Raw genomic sequence first — 21753 nt, forward strand, 5'->3', positions numbered from 1 at the left:
AGCTCTCCCATTGCAAGGCAATTCTACAGTCTAGATACAACTACAGAATACACCCAATGACATGTTCCCACCAACCAAATGTCTGATGTGGGATACGTAACAGGACTGCCCCCAGATTATCAGACCATGTGACCTGAGCATTTGAAAGACTGGAAATGTCCCTTAAAGGCTTCCCTAGGCCTTAATTCATGATGCTAAGGAAGGCTAAGTTAGCTCCTTCCTCTCTGATTCCTTCCTGTCAAATGGGCCTGAATTCAAGGTAGGGCGTAGCGGGAGTACAAGCCTCCAAGGTAATGCACCATTACTCAGAATAAATCCACTGTTCGGTACGTTCCTTCTGAAACAAACACACAGACCACCAAATTACCTTATTTAGAAGCCAAACATGCTTTACCAAAACAAGACAGCGTGAGAAAGACGAGCGGGTGGAACAGTTTTGTTCACTTAACACTCCACCCCCCACCCCGGTCTTCAAAGCAAAAGGGAGCAAGGAGTCTGGAAAGGAAACACACACTTCCACTCTTGAGCAAGAAGAAAACAATTGATGAACATGACTCAAAAAGTTTGAAGACGTTACCGGGCAACAGTCTGCTGAACCACAAGGATGAGGGGTTAGTTGTATCACAACAGCAACAATAACAACCACCACCAACGGGCTTTAAAGAAACGAAAGTGGAGAGACAAGTAGAGGATTCCCATGTGGTCTGTTTTGTCACCCTGAACTCCACCTGGCAAAAGATGTTTGCTAAAAATTTCTCCCGTCTGGTTTGGAGGAAAGGAAAAATAGTACAGTAAATGCAACGAGAGCGGCTTTCATGTACTTGGAGTGGAATCAATGTAGAATTTAGCAAACCTTCTCAAAAGGTCTAGCGCTGGGTTTAAATGTCAGCTTAAAACCAACAATTACAGGTGCCCAGAGGCAATTAAAGCTTATGCCTTTTCACGCCATGTCCATCACAACAGCAGCTGCAAATATGGTCTACGTTTGACGCATTCCACGGCAGAGACATAAGAGTTCGTAATGTCACTCCATTTCAGGGAAATACAGTTCTTCTGAGAGTCGACAGTAGCCCGGGGCAATTTAGTTCACCGTTTGTTAGCAAGGAAGGGGGTCACACATAGTTTGCTAGGAAGTCAGCGATGTTCAGATTCTGCATAATGGAAATGTGCGTGTGTGTGCCGTGTCGCTAAGTCAGAACTGACTTAAAGGGACCCTAACATGTGAGTCAGTTATTTAAAGAAGTGGTTTTAACAGTTCTACTCCCCCAACGAGTTTCCATGGCTCAGTGAGGATTCGAATCCTGTTCTCCAGATTCCTAGTCCTGTTACTCTGTCCGCTGCACCACATTGGGGACCCATAATGGAAATATTAAGAGGGGGGAGATGACCTTTTTAGATATAGAGAATCCAGAAAACAGCTATCTTCAGATAGCTGTCTGCTTTTATCAGTGTCACCAGAACTCGCAAGGTGGACACCAACTGTCTCAGGTAGGCAGCTAAAATGTTTAAGCCAACAATCAAAGATGTAAAGGTGAACAGATCTGGACCCATAAACAGGCAATCTCCTTGTTGTGAACAGACTTCTGGCAGCTGTCTGGGTGTGTTAAGGGGTTTTAGTGAGAGTATAAGGAATGAGCTTTTAATAAGAGACATCCTACTTTTTTCCTCTTCCCCCTCCCTGGCATGTCTTTACACTCTTAAAACTTTAAGTGTTGTTGCCGTTTTTAATAATCCATCCAAGTGTATTTTAATTATCAAAGCTTAACTGTGGTTTCAGTTGTATCTGTTTCCAATCATCCTTTGGGACTGCCCCGAATCTCGCTACTGACAAAAAAAGGTGGGCCTTCGAATAAAATAAACCGGTGCCATCATCATTCGTATAATAAAACTTATTACTGAAGGAAGATTCAGCAAGGAACTCTAGGCGACGCACTTCCAGGGACACAATCCGTGTGAGCCGCTGTGTAGCACCACTCAATCAGGGATCGCAATCAACAACATATGAACAGGGTGAGCACGGCAGCCTCGTCCCCCTCTGCCCCAGCTCGACGCTTGAAGGGCGATGATGAACTCAAAGGGGAGGGCCTCTCAAGAGGGCGGGGACCTTATTCTAGAGTAAAACCGAATCCCCAGAAAGCAGCCATCTCTAACTCACACGGGGAGTCCCAACAGGCTCCCCCAACGCAGACTTCTCCCCTTCCACACCTACAGAGACCTAGACGATCCGGCTTCCTATGCACTGCCAAACACCATTAGATTCACACCATCCTGTGTGAGAAGCAATTGAATCCACTATCCTCACCACCCCCACCCCCATTCCCCAGCATTCTCTTCAGAGCCAGATCTCAGAGGTAGAGATGGGCACGAATCAGGAAGGAGAAAAAAAACGATGAATCAAGTTGAACCACCATGAACCTTCGGAGCAACGAATGGCCCGTGGTTCATTTCTCCAGTTCGTGCCTGGGGAGGGAGGAACCTGCCGCCTCCACCCTCTCTGCCCCCTTCCCGCTGCACCGGCGGCCTCGCCAACCTGGTCCTGCCACTGCCGCCCATCTTCAGAAACAGCAGCCAAGCTTCCCCTTCCAGGAGCCAGGCGAGTTGTCTCCACACATGGGCCCGCCTGGAAGGGAAGCTGGGGAATTGCCTGTGAAGATGGGGGTGTGGGGGGGTTTGGGGCTCAGAGGAGGAGGAGGAGGCAGGACCAGGGAGGGAGGCGATGGGGGTGTGTGGTGGGAAGGGAGCAGGCAGGCACCTGTTTTGCCAAAGCAAGACAAAGCACCAAGTGGAAAGAAGTTCCCTGCTTTGTTTTGCCAAAACGGATCGCACAAACTGAATCACGAACCAGCCCGATTCGTGTTCTTTTCCGGTTCATAATTCAGTCCAGGGCCATCTCTACTCAGAGATAAGAAAAGCGATCAGTCCCAGACTGACCCTCCTACAGCACTCCGCCGCTGCTCAGATTATGAAGAGCAGAACACATGCAATGAAACAAACAAACAAAGCAAAAAGGCTTAAGACAAGCAGGCAGGCAGGCAGGGAGAAACTCTGACCTTTTGGTGCCAGCCTGTGACTTCTGGAGGCAGCCCACGTTTGACAAAGACCTCCAGGTTGGCAAGAAGAGCAAAGGGAGCCTCCCTCTCCAGCACTAGCGAGACGTCTATGACAGAAGCCACACAAGCAAGCCGACAGCAGGGGAAAGAAGTAGGGAAGGGAGCCAAAACCTGAACGGGGATGGGAGGCACAAGCAGAGATGCCAACTCTTGGCATGCGCCTCCCCTTCCACCGTTCTGTGACAGGGAAGGATGTAAGAACCTTGTCAAAGGGATGGGCAGGGAGAAACTTAAGATTTTGGAGAGACCAACTATCGCTCCGGGTTCCCACCGACCCTTTGGAAGAACTGTCCGCCATATATCAGTTTGTTTAAGATGCACTATTTTCTAAGCTTGTTTGAGTGCCAGGCCTCTAGGAGAAATTGTACTGCTCTGTCTCCCTCTTCCTATTTCTGTGTTCATGCTTCCCACACTTGTCAAGTTCCTTCTCTGTGATTGGTTTCTACCGTAAGTTCGTTATGGACCCATTTTCATCCTTTTAAGCAGCCTAGGCATTAAAGGCAGGGCAGGACGGGATAGAAATGTTCTGATCATCTGAGATTGAAGAAAACACTGTATGAGACTTAATATCTGTGGATTTTCAAAGAAGCAGCTATGTTTATCTGTGCAGGCATATCAGACAAAAACAAAACTTCATTTTTTTAAACAGAAAACATTGTGGCACCTTATAGACTAACTGCTATATTTTAATATGAGTTTTTAATGGATTAAATCCGCTTCCTCGGACCATTTACGGGGTAAGAGATAAATAAGGAGGAAGTTCAAAACTGAACACGCTTGACTTTTCTGGAGCTGTTTTGGAAATCCAGAGACAAGATTTAACCCCCTTTCATTCCACAGATTCCAACGGCATGGTTTGTTACAAGCTGGGAAGTTTAGCAAAACCCAGAATGGGATTTTGGTTTTGAACGAAGTGGAAACTATGATAACATCATTTAAATATTTGCTCTTCTGACACAGGACACAAAGAAGCATTCAATTAAATGCCAAGTCCCTCTTTCAAGAACCTATGACAGACTCCTTTCTCTCTAAAAGAAATGTGCAAGTGTCAAATCTTAGCACCATTGGTGGAGTCCTTTCACCAGACTGCCTCTACAACAGAACAGCAAAATGGCCTTTATGGCCAAGCTGTGCCAATATCTTACTGGTACGACCACACCCAAACTCCAAACACTGCAGGAAACTGAACCCACGATCCCTCAAACCCCAACAGAGAAGCGCAAACCTGGATCAATGCTCAAACAAGGACGAATTCTCTCTCATTCTCTCTTAGAAAATAAACCACTGATACAAATCACACAGGTATTAAGGAGTAGTGGTGCTGTAGTCTTACTTCAATGGGAAAAAAAATTATTTAGCCCAATTATAAAAGGCCTTCAAATAAATTCTCAGCAGAACATCCAAATGAATTTGGGACTAACCTTAAAATGTCTTAACTAAAGTCTAGTCTACCACACAGAGGACTCAAGCGCTACAGCACTGCTACGGATGAGGGGTTATTACAGCTTTTTCATTCCACTCGCAACCTATTCACCAGATGGCAATGGAGCCCTTCCATTCTATCGCTAGCACCACGGACAAAGCCAACTGTCCCTCGCTGCCAACATGGAACTCCACTACCATTTTGCCCCCCCCCAATGATTATCTGCAATAGGATCCTAGACAGATCATTTGCCAGTGAGTGACTGGGATTAGCAGATTACGAAAGAAAACAGCAGAAGAAACTTAAACGACCCAGTTGGGCTCAGCAAAGTCTCATCCTTACGTCTGCAAAGTAAACTGACGTAGAAGAGGGGGAAGTTCATTGAAACGACAGGTGAGCCCAGACAGCCCCAAAATATAACGCTTTCTGCTACCACCTGAAAGAACGGTGCGTGCTGGATTTGCACGCTCACAATTAAGAGGACTGCAGCACCAGCTCCATTCATTCTGAAGCATTAGAACTTGCTGCAAAACAAATGATCTCCTCTTCGAACTCAGGGCATCGCTTTCAATTTCAACCCTTTGTGGGGGCAAAGTTGTTTGATTAACACCCACCGGGAAAAACCCGGCCTCGGACGCGGATTCCATATTTAGAACGCAAGCGTAGGAGGTACTTACTCTGTGGCCGAGGGAACGGCGTCTAGCCCCGCAAATCCTGTGGGGTCGTCCCTAAATTTCTCGCTGGGCAGTTGAGGCGGCAAGAAATCCACATCCTTGTTCTTTGGGACCCTGTAGTACTTCCACGTGGAGTCTGCGTCCTCCTCCTCCACGTTCACCGCTGTACCAACGTACATCGTGGGCTCTATGACTTCTGGGAACTGTGCCGAGAAAGTTTGGGACAGGCCCTCTATCCTGTCTTCCATTGCTTTGGAAGGAACCAAAGGATCTGGAGTTGGCATCTGATAGAAATGCTGGCTCTGGGGAGTGGAAGGCGTTTTGGTGGCCCCTTCCTCAGCAACGTCGCAGGGGTGAGGACTGAGAGGGGGCGGCTGCGGGGAGTTGGCCATCTCCGCCCCGTGCATCTGAGGAGTCTTGGCGACGTCGCCGGCTCGGAGGTTGGAAAACCTCACTTGGCTGTCGGACGCCGTGATCACCAGCCTCTGATTGGCCGAGTCGGCCTCCATGGCCACGTCGTCGCTGATGGACACGCGGTGGTGGAAGGGAGTCAGAGGACGCTTCTGGGGCTTGTCGCCTTTCTCTTGCTTCTCGTTCGCCTTGTGCTTTGGAGCTGCTTGCGGGGGCTGGCCCACGGGAGGCACCGGCCCCTGCTGAATCCCAAGTCTGGGTTTGAGATTTTTGTGCCTGAAGCGGGGCAAAAGAAGAAGGCAGGCATTTTTAAACCAATGAGTTTAAAGAACACTGCACGGAAATAAGCAAAGTCAGATCAGGCTGGTACAGAGATGTACCGCTCATCTAGGATGCCTCCTATCATCTATTACCTTCCATAAGGAGATCAGAACGGTTAGGGGATGGTAAGGGGAAGATTCCCCCCCCCTTTTCCCCTTGGTTTCATATATCTAGTGTTAACCACAGCTAAATGCACAAAGACAGAGGAATCCACAGGTATACCTCCTATCTAGTATTAACGCTGTCTCCTGTTGCCTTAAATAAAGAGAGGTGTCAGGTTATAAGGGGGAAATGATCCTTTTTCCTCATTTTGTACTCCTTTCATGTTAACTGTGGTTATGTTTCCAAATAAACATGAAAGCTCTGGTTAAGATCAGTACATTCAAAGAGCCTCATGGCACAGTGGTTAAACTGCTGTACTGCAGCCAAAACTGTGCTCACGGCCCGAGGTTTAATCCCAAGTAGCCGGCTCAAGGTTGACTCAGCCTTCTATCCTTCCAAGGTCGGTAAAATGAGTACCTAGCTCGCTGGAGGAGGAGGCAATGTGTAGCCTACATAATTAACTTGTAAACCACCCAGAGAGTACCTGAAGTGCTATGGGGCGGTATATAAGCAGCATGCTTTGTTTTTTTTTAACATGAAGCTCCCCCTTGGAGGACATGGGAGAGGGAGAAATCTAAAATCCACCAGTCAACAGTTTAAACAGGGAGACCTGAAGATGCAGCAACTCCGGCTTCTCAATAGGTTATTCAATATTTACATCATTCTTAACTAGGCTTAAAGTGAGCCACACTCTCACTTCATAACCCCTTCAAATCATGTCAATGTTTGCATCATATCTTGACCGTGAGCTAGGCATTAGGCTAGTGCAGGCAGGACAACCTTCTGCAACCAAGCTATCTGTGGTTACTAATCCTGAAGACATTCTGAATCAAGGAAGCAGAAGCCAGAGAGGGAGACACAAAGAGATGGCACAAGGAGCCTGCTCCCTGAACCAGTTGGATTGTCCTCCTGACAAATGCTTCTCCACAACTAACTGGCCTGTGAAATAAGATTCCCCAAAAGGCAGCTGGGGAGGAAGGGGATGTTGGAAAGCATGGAAATACTAGATCCTGTGCTGGTTCTGGTGGGGATGGCTTTGTTCCCTTTTCAGCATACTGTCTTTTGCATCTTAGCCACACTACAAGTCACCCTCAAGGACTATAGAAAAAAAAAGCAGGATGCACATCCAGTACAAAGAGACACTTATGTTCAGAAGATCTCTTATGAAGACCAGGCCCTGGGGTGGGGGCATTTTCTGTTCACATTAGAGGCATATACAAAACATACATGTACACAAACTAAAACACACAAAAACTGCATAGATCTTCCTTAATAAACTCTTGAAATTTTGCTGCTTCTGTTTTTAAAAAAGGGGGGATTCTAAAAGGTTTCTGTGCCACTTTTGAATATTATGACCGAGCATTTTGGGAGCTGTACCTTGAGCAAATGCAATTTGTCCTCTGTGTGGCTTCCACGAAGTCCCAAAATGCTATTTTGTCAGCGGTCTCCTCTTCACACAAGCCATTTGATGTAGCAGAATACTTCCTCCTGTGTTGCATTTCAGGGAGAAGTTATTAATTTTAAAAAAATACGCTAAGTTACAAAACTGTAAACCACATTCAGCCCTGCAAAGAGTCACTTGCCCGTCGAGCCTCTGGAAAGCAACACCTCCCCAGAAGCTAGTTTTCTCCCTTGTGGTTTCAGATTGATGATGCACCACAAATTACTAGCAAGTATGTGTGGGCAAACCACAAAAGCCCTCACAAGAGAGCTAGGGCTGTGGACTCACTTGCAGTGTTAGAAACCTGCAAACCGATCCACGTATGCAGACACGCTGCTGCTTGACCAAGCTGGTATTTATGATGCTTGAGTATTCGTGTAATATTGTCACTAACCAATTCGGAAAACGAGTGAGAATGAGGGGATTGTGACAGTCATCTGTACTGTTATAAATGATGTGAAGACATTTTTCTGCTTCCCATAAAACCGGTCACCAGGTCAGCCCACGGGGGTTTGCCGGGCAGCTGGCTCAGGATCGACCAACCTAAGTTCCTTCACACTATGCAAAGGGAATTTGCACAGCCACAAGATGCGACAAAGCCCACGGACCTCAGACCACTTGGCAAGCAGATTAGAGAAATACAACGGAATGAACTCTCTCTGCAGCTGGCGGCACACAGAAGTGGGCGACACAACTCCCCCATTTTCAGTTGTGTTCTGGTTCTGGAGATGCCTCACTAGAGCTTCTCCAAGGATTTTAAGAACTGTACCAGAGACAGCCAGGCCATTGGCGGGTTATTCAGAACACGGCTTTCTCAGTGGATGGCCCCCCCACCGAGAAACTGGCCACAACTCTGTTGGCTGTTAAAAACGAATAACTCGTTTATTCAAAACTGTTCTCAGTGCTTAATGGTGCTACTTGCCATGGGGGTGGGGGTGTTCAACTGTAACTCGACAACTCTGTAATTTTCTGAGCCACTTTGTAAGGGCAGTGTGCCCAGAAAGGCAGGCCAACAGTCTGTTAAACAAACATATGTCTTAAGTGATCCACTACAGCAGTGGTTCCAAACCTTAAGTACCCAGATGTTCTTCGACTATAATACCCAGAAATCCTGGCCAGCACAGCTGGTGGTGAAGGCTTCTGGGAGTTTTAGTTCAAGAACATCTGTGAGCCCAAGGTTGGGAACCACTGCTCTAGAAGCAACCTAGACCTAGTAAGAATAATGCAGCATGAATGCAAATGGCTTCTTCCCCAGCACCCCTAATGCCTGCTGGGCCAGCTGCACAGACAACTGACTTCAAGAGAAGGAGCCTCCAGGAGAGACAATGATTTTTCCCCTTCACCCAGGAGTTTGTCAAATCCCATCAAAAATGAAGTCCATTTTTCAGGAGCTGACTATACCGCTTTTAAAGACATCCTTTTCTGAAATTTCTCTGGCACCTGCTTGCTTCCCAGACTTACTTTCTTACTCAATTTGTTTTTTTTTTTTGCTTTTATTCAATGTTCATACCACCCATTTGACCAGCGGTCGCTCAGGGCAGTTCACGACAAAATAAAACATAAACAGACTCCCTATTCTGCAGATCATTCTAATGAAGTCTTAACTCCAAAAGACCACTTCAGCAGCATGGAAAAAGAAACAGGGGCCCAAATCCTTTCCACGCAGGTGCAAGGTAAAGTTCCCCCTGCATAGAAGTGGCAGGGCATTATACTTGGCAACCAGGAAATGTTCAATGCGTCACACGTCCCCAGCACAACCCACTGCGCCATGCGTAGGTGGAAGTACTTCATGGGTAGCACTTCCACGTTATTATAGTTCCCATGGGTGCCACGCTGAGTGGCACCCATATGATTCTGCAACAGGATTTTGCCCACCAAATACACAAGGACCTCCTTGCTGCTCGGCACTCAAGAAATTTCTTGCTCATAATCAAGCGTTCCACACCCCCTTCCAGAACAGAAGAATAAGGGACGCACGAGCAGATGACCCAGATGACCTATGTGGGAAGGAAAGTGCTGCTTTCCTGGATAATAGCCAAGAGGGTGAGATATGACAGGGGAGAGAGCTCGTCTAGACAGTAATCAAGGGGTGTTTTATCCTTCTTAAAAGATTTGGCTTACATCATCTCGAGAATACTTTGGGGAAAAAAACAGCAAAGTAGAGGCCATTATTCCTCCTGTTCCACAGGGTGCGTTATGTCAAGTCCGTGGCAGGCAAGATTTAAATGGAGGATTTTTCCTGGTTTCGCAGCCAAGCTCCGGCCATTAGGTTACACTTGCTGTGGCAAATTTCCAAAATGTACCCTGCTAATCGGGAACCAACCTTAGGCAAGCAAGCGAGGGGAAGAAGTAAGAATTTCCCCAGCCAACACAATTCCAAAAAGACCAGTATATCGGTTCTCATAGTGCTAGGGGAGCAAAAGGGAGGAGAAGAGAGGCTACGCCGAGAGCACCAGCTGGAGGACAGGATGGGAACGCCCCCTTCTCCCAGGGCGAGGGGTTACCTATTTGGTTGATGGAAGAAGATCCAAGAGAAGAAAAAAGGACTGGTGCTGCCTATCCTTTAAATGCACCCGCTTTTCTGATTTACCACTTTAACCTTCTCTGGACATCTTTCCACAAGCCTGAGCTGCAAATAATTGTGTCAGGTGTTTTTTTAAAAAAACAAACAAACAAAAAACACCGGACTATTTGTGAGACTCTCACAGCCCTGGATATGTTGCCAACTTCAATTCCCACTGTGCTGGTTTGTGGCAATAGATATAGGAGCACAGCAGTATCCAACAGGCCCCCGTCTCTCCCAATTCTGGCCATTCATGAAGCAACACGTCCCCTCTTTTCCTGAAACCCTTAAAAGCAACAGCGTTTTACTTTACATCCCCCCCTTCTAAGGTCTAAAGCAGAATGATCATCACATACTTGGATACTGCTCTGTTCATATTGCATTCTTGCCAGACTCGGTCAACCACTTGATTGGCCAGCTTCCGCGGGATCCGGCCACCGTGGTGGCTCGTGCTGTCGCTGCTGAATGCATCTGAAGCAGAAGAAAGCTTCACCCATTTTTGGGCCGATCGAGCATCAACTGAAGAAAAAATAGGGGGGGGGGAGAATGCAGCTGTTAACCAGAGCACTCACTTTAGCCATCCTGTTTTGACACAACAAAAACACCACCAGGAAGCCCATACTCTGAAACTGTCTGCAAACTGATTTTTATACTGTGGAAAACACTATTCTGGGACCTAACAAGGCCACTCAACCCATCAGAGGCTTGTTTGCCAACTCGTCTTCCTATGGGATAGATGCCATCTTCTGGCAGAAATGTCCTTCTGCATCCTACACAGGGCAAACAGGCCAACGGCATAGAGCTGTGACGGATAAAAAAGCATGAAACATCACCGACAAGGGAGGCTGCTTCAAACACAGATTAAACTTGGCCCTTCTATAGTTGCTCCAGCTCCCTACCTTCAAAGGTTTACACCAAGGGGATCCACCACATTACACCAGGCCTTGCATAAGCCCCAAGCGACCCCATGCTTAATTCCAAACAGGCATCAAGCTATGCTTTCTGTGTTCTCTACAATACGCTGTACTTTCCAAGCACGATACAAAAATCAAGACTGATACACGCTGTACACTCAGAATCTGAATCCAAAAGAAGTACCAACAGTTTACATGAAACACGGCATTTGGTTTCCCGGTAACATTTGCTTTGGGCGCAAGACAAAGAATTTGGTTACTGGGAAATGTAAGACACAACGCTGCACACTCAGGGGAAGGCAGGCTCTCGGCCCTGTGCTGGTATGCCTCTTTTTCCCCGGAGTCACATTACTCCTCTTGTAATCTTCGCTCCGTTCTCCTCCCACCAACCTTGAAAAGCAATTGCCATCAACAAGGTGATAATTAAGGTTGCTCCTTATCGCAGGGGCATGTCACAATTATGGAAGGAAGATGAGGCAACTCAGAGCTTAGCCAGTTCTTTCAAAACTTTGAGCCACAAACACCATGGATGGAGAAGCTACAGCGCGCACCCCATAAGCAGCAAAGGCGCTTTAAGTAATGTTGCTCCTCAGCACCACAGTCCGTGGATTTGATTATACGAGCCTGTTTTGGCATGCTGCTGCTCTATGATCTGGTTCACCAGACCAGGGATGACGCTGTTGTTGACAACTGTGAGCTTCCATTTGTAAACCACTGTTGGGGGCCCTTCCTAGAACTGAAGCACGTACACCAAAGTCTTTTATACAGAAATATATATAGCTGCATCAAAACAGGAGGGGCGGCAGGCCAGCAGCAGCAGCAGGCACACTGCTGGATTTCAATATGGTACACTGGGAAGAGACCAGTGGTATCAATCCATTACTTTAGGAGCAGAGCAGAAGGGGATAAACATTTCTTTAGATGAGAGCTGTATCAAAATGGGGGAAAGGAGGGGAAAGAGAGAGACATCATCTACTCATGACACCTGTTTGCACTTCTTCGGGGGACGTCGGTGGAGTTAGAGTAACGGAGGACATCGCTGGGTCTCTGGTAGAAGCAGGCACTTGATGGACACCCAAGCAGGTACTGGACCCAGCAGTGCTAGGAGCAGGAATGTCGGTTTGAGGAACAAGAACAAAGCACGCTGGGTATACCATTCGCACGCCAGCTAGAAAGAAAAAGAAATAAGCTTATGGATTACTGATATTCAGCCAAGGCACAAACATGACTGCTAGTCTTTATTTATTTGCCATATTGACACTTACTGAGTTCACAGTAGCCCATGTGTCTCCACTCCCGACCATTTCAATCTCCCAACAAGTCTGTAAGGTACATCAGGCTGAGAGAGGATGTAACTGTCCCAAGGTCACCCAGTGCATCAGGCAGATGAGTCAGGATTTGAAGCCAGGTCCCAGATGAACCCTCTAAATACTAGACAACACTGTCTCTTGCTCCCCCTTGAACACCCCCCCTTTTTAAAGACTCCACAAACCAAAATGTTCCATTTACATTTCATGGTTCCTCCCCCAGCAGCCTTCTCAGGTCTTTTGCCCTGACCTGGAAGCTCACAACCACCCTGTGAGGTAGGCTTCGTTGAGAGGCAACTAGCTCAACAGTATTCAGTACGATCTGGAGTCTGAGCAAAAGCTTACGAGTCCACACTGAGCATTATTTACTATACGAATTGATTGCAACCTGATGAGGGACCTTTTGCAAATTCTTGATCAGAAGTTGTTGACCGATTAAAAACAAGGTTCCCTTTACCCCAAATCTATGTTCTATCCGTCTGTGTATTTAGGCGCAGCGGAAGCTAAGGCCCTTAAGGCAAAACAGAAATGAATACAGAACCCCACAAATCTGGAATCTGCCCACGCTCGCTCCCAGCTAGCCTTCCCCGACCAACTGCTTCTCCAGGGAGGCGAGACCAAAGCTTCCCTCATCTCACAGCTCTGCTGTAGTCCAAAGCATCCAGAAAGCACCAGGTCAGGTGAAATTACCCAAGGCTGGGAAGCACTAACCTAGGTTATCACCCTCGTTGTTCAAAGGAAAACAAGAAGGCCTAACCCTTAAGCGTCCCTTAAGCCCGGAAAGTGAGTATACACCCTTCATGATGCCACCCCGGCACTGTCTCTCGTGAAGAGCTTCAGAGTCATTACACTCTACCACCTCAGCCCCCTTTACTTTCCACATGATGTCCATTAGCAGATGATTAATAAAACTACTGAAAGCTATGGGGAATTGTTTAATATAGCCAGGGTCCCCCCCCCCCTTTTTGAGTTGCAGAAAAGCCTGTTGAATGGCTAGGAAAATTACAAGCAGCTCCCCTTCAAGCCTATGCACCACATGGCTTACGGCTCTCCTTGACTATGAAATCTGAGACTGTTTCCGCTCCCGCTTATAAATCCTGGATGGCCGCTATCATTTTGCCTGGGCCTCAATTATTCTTCTGCCCACTGTTAAACTAAAAGCATGTTCCTTGTCAGTGATGCAATATAATTTATCTACCTTTTTTTCTGTTCCTCCGCTAAAGCAGTAAAACTCCTTGTCATTTTGGTCGTAAATCCTAGTCTAGTTTGGCCCATAACGATCATGCCACTCTTCAGAGTGAAGACGGTTAAATTTTAATCCATCTCACTGCCACCCCCTCTACTTTTTTTAAAAGAAATAATTCCATGCTCCCCGACACGGCTTATGTATTTTTCTGACACTATGTGAAGAGGACAGTTCCATCTCCCTACAAGATAACAGCTGCAAATCTTGGTGGCTAGTCAAAGCTAAAAGACCCAATTTTCTTATTCCTATTTATATTTTGCCTCTACCCCTTCCCCCCCCCGAGTGTTTCTAGGATGGCCTAGAGGGACTCCTCCCTCCTTTATGCCATCTGGGCAACGGCCCTACAAAAGCAAGTTGGGCTGAGAAATAACATCTGCCAGTCCAGAAATAAGACATCATACCAACAAGGACTTCCACAGCAGCTAGTGAATCATCCTCCCAATCCATCTCCTCATGTTTTTCCTCTAGTCCTTCCTTCAGGTTCGACGTGATCGGATAGAACTGCTTCCATTCGCCAATGAGTTTCTTTGTCGCCGAGTCCGACAGCTTGAATGACTGTCCCGTGAGCGTACCATTTAATCCAAACGGGCTCAGAATAACTAGAAGTTACAAAGAAGGAGAAAATGGTCATACTTGTCAAACGATAAGAACAGTGGCAACCACTGAATATACTCCCCAAATTCCTGGCAATGATTTAAGCGACAAGTCTGTGGGATGGATAAGCTTGGTAAAAAGGGGAGGCCATATTTCTGTAACTCGCTAAATGCACCCAGCAAGTATACATTAATAGATTTTTTCAAGGACTACACGCCCCATTTTTGGACATGTACCAAAGCCAGGGTTTCTTCCCCCTCATAAAGCTACACAAGCCTTTTATTTAAGACGGCTTTCTTAAAGCTTGTCAGGTGGAGCAGAGTAACACCTTCAATCCCCACTGTCATTAATTAGGAGAGTGGGTGGGATCCTCTGGGCAACCTTCAATCTCTTCTTTGCTTAATTATCTAAGGGAGATGCCTCCCACTCTCCTCAGAAAACGGACTGCAGAAAAGAGTCACCATTCACCCACTCCCACGCCTTCTGGTGACTTAGAAGTGAATGCAGAACATTTCACAAAATGGAGCAGACATGAACTCTGGAAAGGTACTCTCTCTCTCTACGTAAAAGAATGTCGTCTGCCACAATTAAGACATAGTTTGCATTCATAGTTTGTAAGCTAACCCAGGTTTATGTGCCTTGGGATCCAGTGTGAGGACAAAATGGAAACGAGAAGCCAGGAGGATTCTAACCTTGGTATGCAAGGGGGAGAAGGAAGTGCACCAACTTAAGGTTTGTGCCTGCTCAGCGTTATAACCCTGAAATAGTTCAACCTCTATAGAAAGAACGTTTTTTTTTACGATTTCATGTACAAGGAAGGCTTCACCATCCATAGAGAACCCTTTTTCTGTGGCACTGATGCCTCGACAGGTGTAAGCAATCTCTCCCAACTCCAGCCATCAGCATGTATAGTCCTTTGGATGTTTACGAACAAAAAACCAGCTGGGAATGATGCTAAATCTACTGCATTTTTCTGCAGGGTGCATTTTCATCCCAGTCTGTATAACGTATTAGGACAAAAAAAGAGTCACCTGCCATTTTTGTTTTGTAAACCAAAGAGGGAGCCAAAGAAAAGACTCCCCCCCCCCTTGAGGAAGAAGCCAACATTTCTTATGTCGAGGAGACAGAGGGACTGATTCAAGTACATGATACCCTAAATTCAGCAACAATGCTCACCCTAATCTCAGAACATTGGAATTCTCATGGGTCAGAAACAAAGCCCATACAAGGCAAGGATCTTGCTGTACAAGAATTAAAATCTTAGAGAGGGACAACCCACGGGGCATCTTCAATCAGAAGGGTAGACTGCGCTGTGCCATGCTGCACAGCAGCGAGGCAACACCCTTGACTGGCACTCTTCAGGCCAAGGACTTACTGTCTCTCATTAAAATGTATGCGCACCGAAACAGTGCAAGTTACATAAGAATGAATGTACCAGAACAGCAGCTAGAAATTAATCCATCTGAACATCTGACACAGAAATGCCTTGCATAAGAGAACAGTAGCAATGGAGAACAATATTTTGGTAGATCTGATAAGGCAGAACCCTTTAAAAAGTGAGGAACTTTTCTCTTCTTTTCCTATATAGATAGATAGCTTAAATAGAAAGGAACAGTGCCACCTTCTGAAGCTCCTTTTAAAAAAGGAGTTCTCTAAAAAAATAAAATAAAAGTGGGGAGAATCTGGTAACAGAAGAAGGATGGACCCTGAAAGTGCAGTGAACTGGTCTACGTTACGAAAACCACCCCTTAGCAGTTGGCAGATGAAAAGTTGCAGAACATGTTTTTTTTTTCCCTAGATGTGCACGCAGAAGAACCAGTTTTAAAAAAATATTCAGGTTCATTCCAGGAATAAAACAGATAAGGATCCACTTACTGCATGCAGAACCTCTGGTTTACAGGGCAGAACTCAAGCACCAAAGTTCAAGAGCCTTAAAACAGACTATCTTAACAATTAGCTCATGATTGATGATTTCCCCCTTTTTTATGCTGAAGAGTTTCTCAATTTCTTCAAATAAATATTTATTGCTAAAAATCCAGCTTGCAGTAGGTATGGGTGAGGATAGCAAACTCAGGCAGGCCTAAAATGTACACTCAAAATGTTGAAGCTAGTGTACATATAATGAATGTTGCATTCACATTTTAAGATGCCTAAGACGTATATGGCACTTAGAAAAAGATTGTCATACTGAAAACTGTGCAAGTATCGATAAATAAGACAACTTTTGTTGATATTTACAGATTGCAGATAATGGCCAGAATCCTACTGCAGTCATGCAACCTAAACTGAAAACTCTGTTAACTGGCCTACGTTACCATTCCTGCTGTCTTCCCTGTGCCTGGACAACCCTTGGATTGCACACTTGGTTACAAGCACACAACAGGCAACCAACACACACACACACACACACACACACACACACACACGGCAAAAACCACTGCCAACTTCACAATTAATCTTTTAAGATAAAGAGCTTCCCTTGACAAAGCTGTAACAAGGATCAAGGGTAAGGCAAAGGTTCCCCTTGACAATTTTCGTCCAGTCGTGTTCGACTCTAGCGGGCGGTGCTCATCCCCGTTTCCAAGCCATAGAGCCAGTGTTTTGTCCGAAGACAATCTTCCGTGGTCACATGGCCAGTGAGACTTAGACACGGAACGCTGTTACCTTCCCACCGAGGTGGTCCCTATTTATCTACAGTACTTGCATTTGCATGCTTTCAAACCGCTAGGTTGGTGGGAGCTGGGACAAGCGACGGGTGCTCACTCCGTCGCATGGATTCGATCTTACGACCAAGGGTAAAACAAACCAAAAATCCAAGAAAACGAAGAACCTGGGGCATTTTTTTCCATTCTAGGTTATGACTCTGCAGCTGAGACTTTCTTGACATAACTAATAACAGCCTAGAAGAGAAAAATGGCCAGAATCCTGTTGGGTAACTATGTAAGTGCAGCAGGAATGATGTCACTGGTGACAGGAGGACTGCTGCTGAGTACAGAGTCCCTGCTTCAATTTTGGGTGCTGCTTCTACTCACTGCATACTAGTTGTGCACAAAACAGAACTGAAGTAATAACTCATGTAAAATTTCTCAAAATTTCTACTAAAAAAGGGGGATTTTTTTTAAATTTCCATTTTTTTCCAGAAAGTTTTTTTTCCCGAAAAGAAAAAAGGAATTTTTAAAGAAATTTTACATCTCTAACTGCCTGTGACATCACTCCCATTACAGTAGCAGAGCTACACAACAGGATACTAGTCAAAGTGAATTTATAACACTAGCGAAGAAACCTACCTTGAAATGGGCTGTTGGATTGCTGGGCCAAGGTCAGATGTTCTTCACTAACAAAGTAGACAGGTTGGTGCTGGTTGATTTCCACACTGGTGCAAACGTTGCTGTCCCCATGCAAGAAGAAGGTGAAGGAGCAGGACAAGTGCTCGCTGAGGAAAGAGCAGAAGGACAATCAATCTGCATGGCACACAGAAAGGGTCACGTTCAACAGTATGTTTGAGGGAGCCAAAAAAGGTGCAACTTCTCTTCCTGATCCCAGCCAAGCGAGCAACCTGGGATCAAGTGCTGGGCAGGGGGCTGGGCTCCTCAACAGGGTACCAGCAGGCCCCAATGTGCTCACAGACCCTTGCTTGGATGGCCAAATCCTCCTCCTCCTCCCCATTAAAAAAAATAACAACACCAAAACCATTACAGTATATGCAACACTGACAACAACAAAGGCAAAATATGGCACCACACTTTCAGCCACCTGCCTTGTCCTTTCATTTCACCATTATGCTCTTGGGATCCATATGAGGTCACAGAGGGAATCTTAGGGGATCAAGACGACGGTAGTGGGGATCCAGCACGTTGTTCGGCAGTGCTAACAACCTCTCTGCCAGACTCATATCTCGGCCACATCTGCTCTAAGTCAGGAGGCTATGGGCTCTAGCATCCGAAACAAAAAAACTAGCCAATCGCTTTCAAATTAGACAAGAGTCTTACACCAAGAACTATTACTGGTTTAGTCGTCGTCATTATCATCATCATCATAATCTTAGAACTGCAGAGCTGGAAGTGATCTTTCAGACTGAGTTCTACCCCTGTCAAGGAGGCACAGTGAAGAATCCAGCTCCGCAGAATCCAGACACCTAAAAAGTTCCTTTGTTCACATTTATAGAAACGATAATGAAAACGAGTCTTTAGTCTCAAAACGTTCAATGCAAAGAATCAAATTATAGTGAAAAGAAAACCAAAGACATAAACTACTGCACTTAAGGGGAAATCATATTTAACCAGACTGTGTAAAATTAATCTATTTATTTACAGTCTGTTATCTTCAACAACAAATCAACACTTCAGAAAACAAAAGGTTCTGCCAAACAGTCAGACATGCGTCCCTTCAATTAAGTTGTAACAGGCTCAGCAAAGCGCATGGTTCACAGCACTCTAGCAATCCTTAAACAGAACAGAGCAACGTAACTCATTCTGAACGATCCCAAACCAAACAGAGATGTTTGAATCTCCAACACATAATCCATTCACAAGACCTTTTTCCCTCCACACACACACCGCCGTATCTGAAAGGCACATTTTTTTAAAAAAGGCATTTGCCTCCTGCTTCACTTCTGCACAAAACCACTGAACAGGCAAGGTAAGGCAGGCCTACATTTACAGGGGACACAGCTTCACAGACCACCTTAGGTTTATTTTACACATTGCAAAAAAGAACAGCCACAGAAGTGCAAGGAAGAGTGATGGACACCCCACCCCCACCCCCTGACATGGTTACAAAGGCCTTCTTGTGGCACAGTCACACTCTGCATGCTCAAGTGCACCCCTGTGATGTATTTAAGGACACACTTTTAAAAGGATGAAGTGTGAACTCACCCTGAGCCACTGGGCAATCTTAGGAGACCAGAGTATACAAGCATCTACATGGCTGAAACAAGGTGTACTGGTATACTTCCCAAGTTAGCTAGCACTGACTTCTAAAGAATCTAGAGATGTTGGTAAAAATACTGGAATTCCTCATTACAGACCTTAACCGTCTCTTACTGCCCCCATAGTTCCTTGCGGATGGTGAACAACGACTAAAATAGTGAGATCCTAGGGAGTTGTAGGGAAAGTCCTACAACTCAACGACACAGCATCCTCCCAGGTTCAACACCTAATATTGCCAGTTAAAAGGACTGGTTTCCTGGAAGATGTCTACATTGCTGAGACCCATAGAACCGCAATCAACAAGTCCTAAAAAAGGTGCTAAGGAGTGTTTTCTCTACCTATAAAATGAGGATGGCAACTTCTCCATAAAGATAAAATGAGGAATCAGTACAGCAGGTGTATTTTTTTTAAAGGGGGGGGGATATGAACATTTATTCTCTTCTCTAGAAGTGGAAACACACGTTTCAGATGTAGATGAGACAAGTTACAGTATACTTCTGAAAATGGAAATCAAAGCATCCTGAGGCTTCTGCTGTTTGCTCTGCAGGGAAACTAGGAAGGTTCAAGAAATAAAATGCAAAGTTTTGGTCTGAGGTTTACTGATTTTAATGTAAACAAGAACATGGGGGAAAAATAGTAGAAAGTTTGAATGAATGTGCATGCTTTAGTGGCCGCAACATTTTTCTCTTTTATGTACTGTGGCGAGGGCCCTCCTAGTAGGAGATTCTCAAAAAATTACAGATAAGATGATCCTTTCTTGCTTTCTTCCTCTCTACAGACATCATGGGAGGGGGGATTATAAGGACAGCTAATACAAAGGAAAATCCTGAGTGTGTTAAAATTAGCATTCAGTGATCTTTTTAAAAAAAAAAAAAATTTAATGTCATTTCTATGCCCTCACGCAATCTCAGAATAGTGCAGATGCTATATTTACCATGTTAACGCACAAAAGCAGAAATCAAAGCTTTGTGGGATGGCTACAACAACACTTTCACCCACACGGACTCCCCCCCCCCCCGGGCTTCATGCTAGCTTTGTTTGTAGTCAATCCAGAGGAAAAAAGAGCTTAAAACCACAGCCTTGATTTCCCCCCTCTCTGCTTGCTCGTTATCCGCACAAATACATGAGAAGACAGCATATTCAGAATTACAAAGCAAAGTCTGACACACAAAGGGTTAGGGTTCAACACCACTCATCTTCTTGAAATCACAGCACAATTATATACGGTGCTGATCTGTGTTTCAGTACAAGACTGTCTACTTGATCAAATCTATTCTTCAGCTCCCTGGAAATTATTTCCGTTCTCCAAGAATCCATCCACACACCCAAGCAAAACTCTGGGTCTTTCCAAAATGCACTGAGCAAGCCTGCTCTCATAGAACAAATAAATTTACATATCGAGGAATTCCACATGACAAGCCTTTTGGATCTGCAACAGAGGCTTCAAAGTCGCTATGAAACAGGAGTGACATCTTGTGAACACACCATCAGCTGGTGCCACAATTACTATCTGTTTTACACCTCCCGCTTCCCTCCTGCTTCAATTGCACACTACCAGTCTTGATTGCTCCTGTCTATTGTCTTATCTTTCCTTCTAACAGCAGTGAGCTCCAGGAAATAAAATATCCCACACGCTAACAACAACAAAACCAAAACCCAACCCTCTCACTGCATGGCAAAGATTTTGTCCTTACCTCGGAGGCAGTCCACGCTGGATCTTCCAGCATTAGCTTACAACAGTTCTAGCACTCATTCTGACTTGGGCACATGCCAGCCGCTATGCAGCTGTATCATAGCAGTTTATCTCAGGCAACTGAAAATAAACTGATTAGATTAACCACCACAGCCAAAATCTTTCCCTACCCCAAAGAGAGAAAGAGAGAGAGACAATCTGAGTTTACTAAAACACATTCAAGCCTTCAGCGGGGAGAATGCCACACTCTGACCATTCTAGAGGCTTGCTATCTTTAATGAGAAGGTTGACAATAATAAGAAAAAAACACTAACCACCTGCCAAGGGAACCGTTGCAGGAAAATGGTAGGGTTTGGGGCTTTGATTTTGTTTTGTTACTGAAAACAATCCAGGGTAACCTTAGAAAATTAAAGGACTCTGCTCCAAGGAAGACATTTACTGGAGATCAAAAAACAAAAACAAAAATCTAAGACAATGAACACCAGTCATTAGAGTTTATCCAAATGATCTTACAATTACCTTGCATCTGATGAAGCTGATTGAAATCCATGCAAACCTGGAACCAGCTCCAGCCAGCTAATCTTTATGGTGCCACAAATTTGAACAGAAGTTGAAATTTAAATTCAGTTAAAGCAGACCCACTGAAATCAAGAGAACTTGTTGTTGATTAACAAGTTCCATTTGTTTCAGTGAACTGACTGGATTTACCCCACTGATGGTTTGCTAACATGCATGTCTCCGTGGTATGTTTTTAATCATATTTACTACAGCTAAAAAGCAATGGAAAAAAAATATAAGATGGCATTGTCACAAAGCAACTTTATTCACAAGAGGGGTGAACTGTTAGCAGGCTTAGTTTATCCAGCCAGGGTAGCTGCATCAAACTGAAGCCCTTTCAAGTCGCATTAATCTCAAAGGTGGATTGATTTAAAATCAAGGCAATTTAATTTACTAGGGGAAAGGGGCAGATTCAAACCAGTAATTTAAATCATATTTCCCACTGATATGACTTTAACAACAGCACAA

General features: G+C 45.2%; 1 protein-coding gene across 3 annotated transcripts in view; it reads right to left on the reverse strand.

Annotated features, from left to right (window-relative positions):
* Positions 1 to 21753, reverse strand: part of MED13 (mediator complex subunit 13) — a 94894-nt gene that overhangs the window by 27807 nt on the left and 45334 nt on the right. For all 3 annotated transcript variants that reach the window (XM_020786808.3, XM_020786805.3, XM_020786803.3), the window contains exons 4-9: positions 17394 to 17539; positions 13914 to 14111; positions 11945 to 12127; positions 10402 to 10564; positions 7419 to 7529; positions 5211 to 5894 (exon numbers count right to left, since the gene is read on the reverse strand). In XM_020786808.3, coding sequence (XP_020642467.3) covers positions 5211 to 5894; positions 7419 to 7529; positions 10402 to 10564; positions 11945 to 12127; positions 13914 to 14111; positions 17394 to 17539 — 1485 coding nt within the window. The remainder of the gene's footprint in view (positions 1 to 5210; positions 5895 to 7418; positions 7530 to 10401; positions 10565 to 11944; positions 12128 to 13913; positions 14112 to 17393; positions 17540 to 21753) is intronic.

The sequence above is a fragment of the Pogona vitticeps genome, chromosome 7, assembly GCF_051106095.1.
Source record: "Pogona vitticeps strain Pit_001003342236 chromosome 7, PviZW2.1, whole genome shotgun sequence".
NCBI classification, from domain to species: domain Eukaryota; kingdom Metazoa; phylum Chordata; class Lepidosauria; order Squamata; family Agamidae; genus Pogona; species Pogona vitticeps.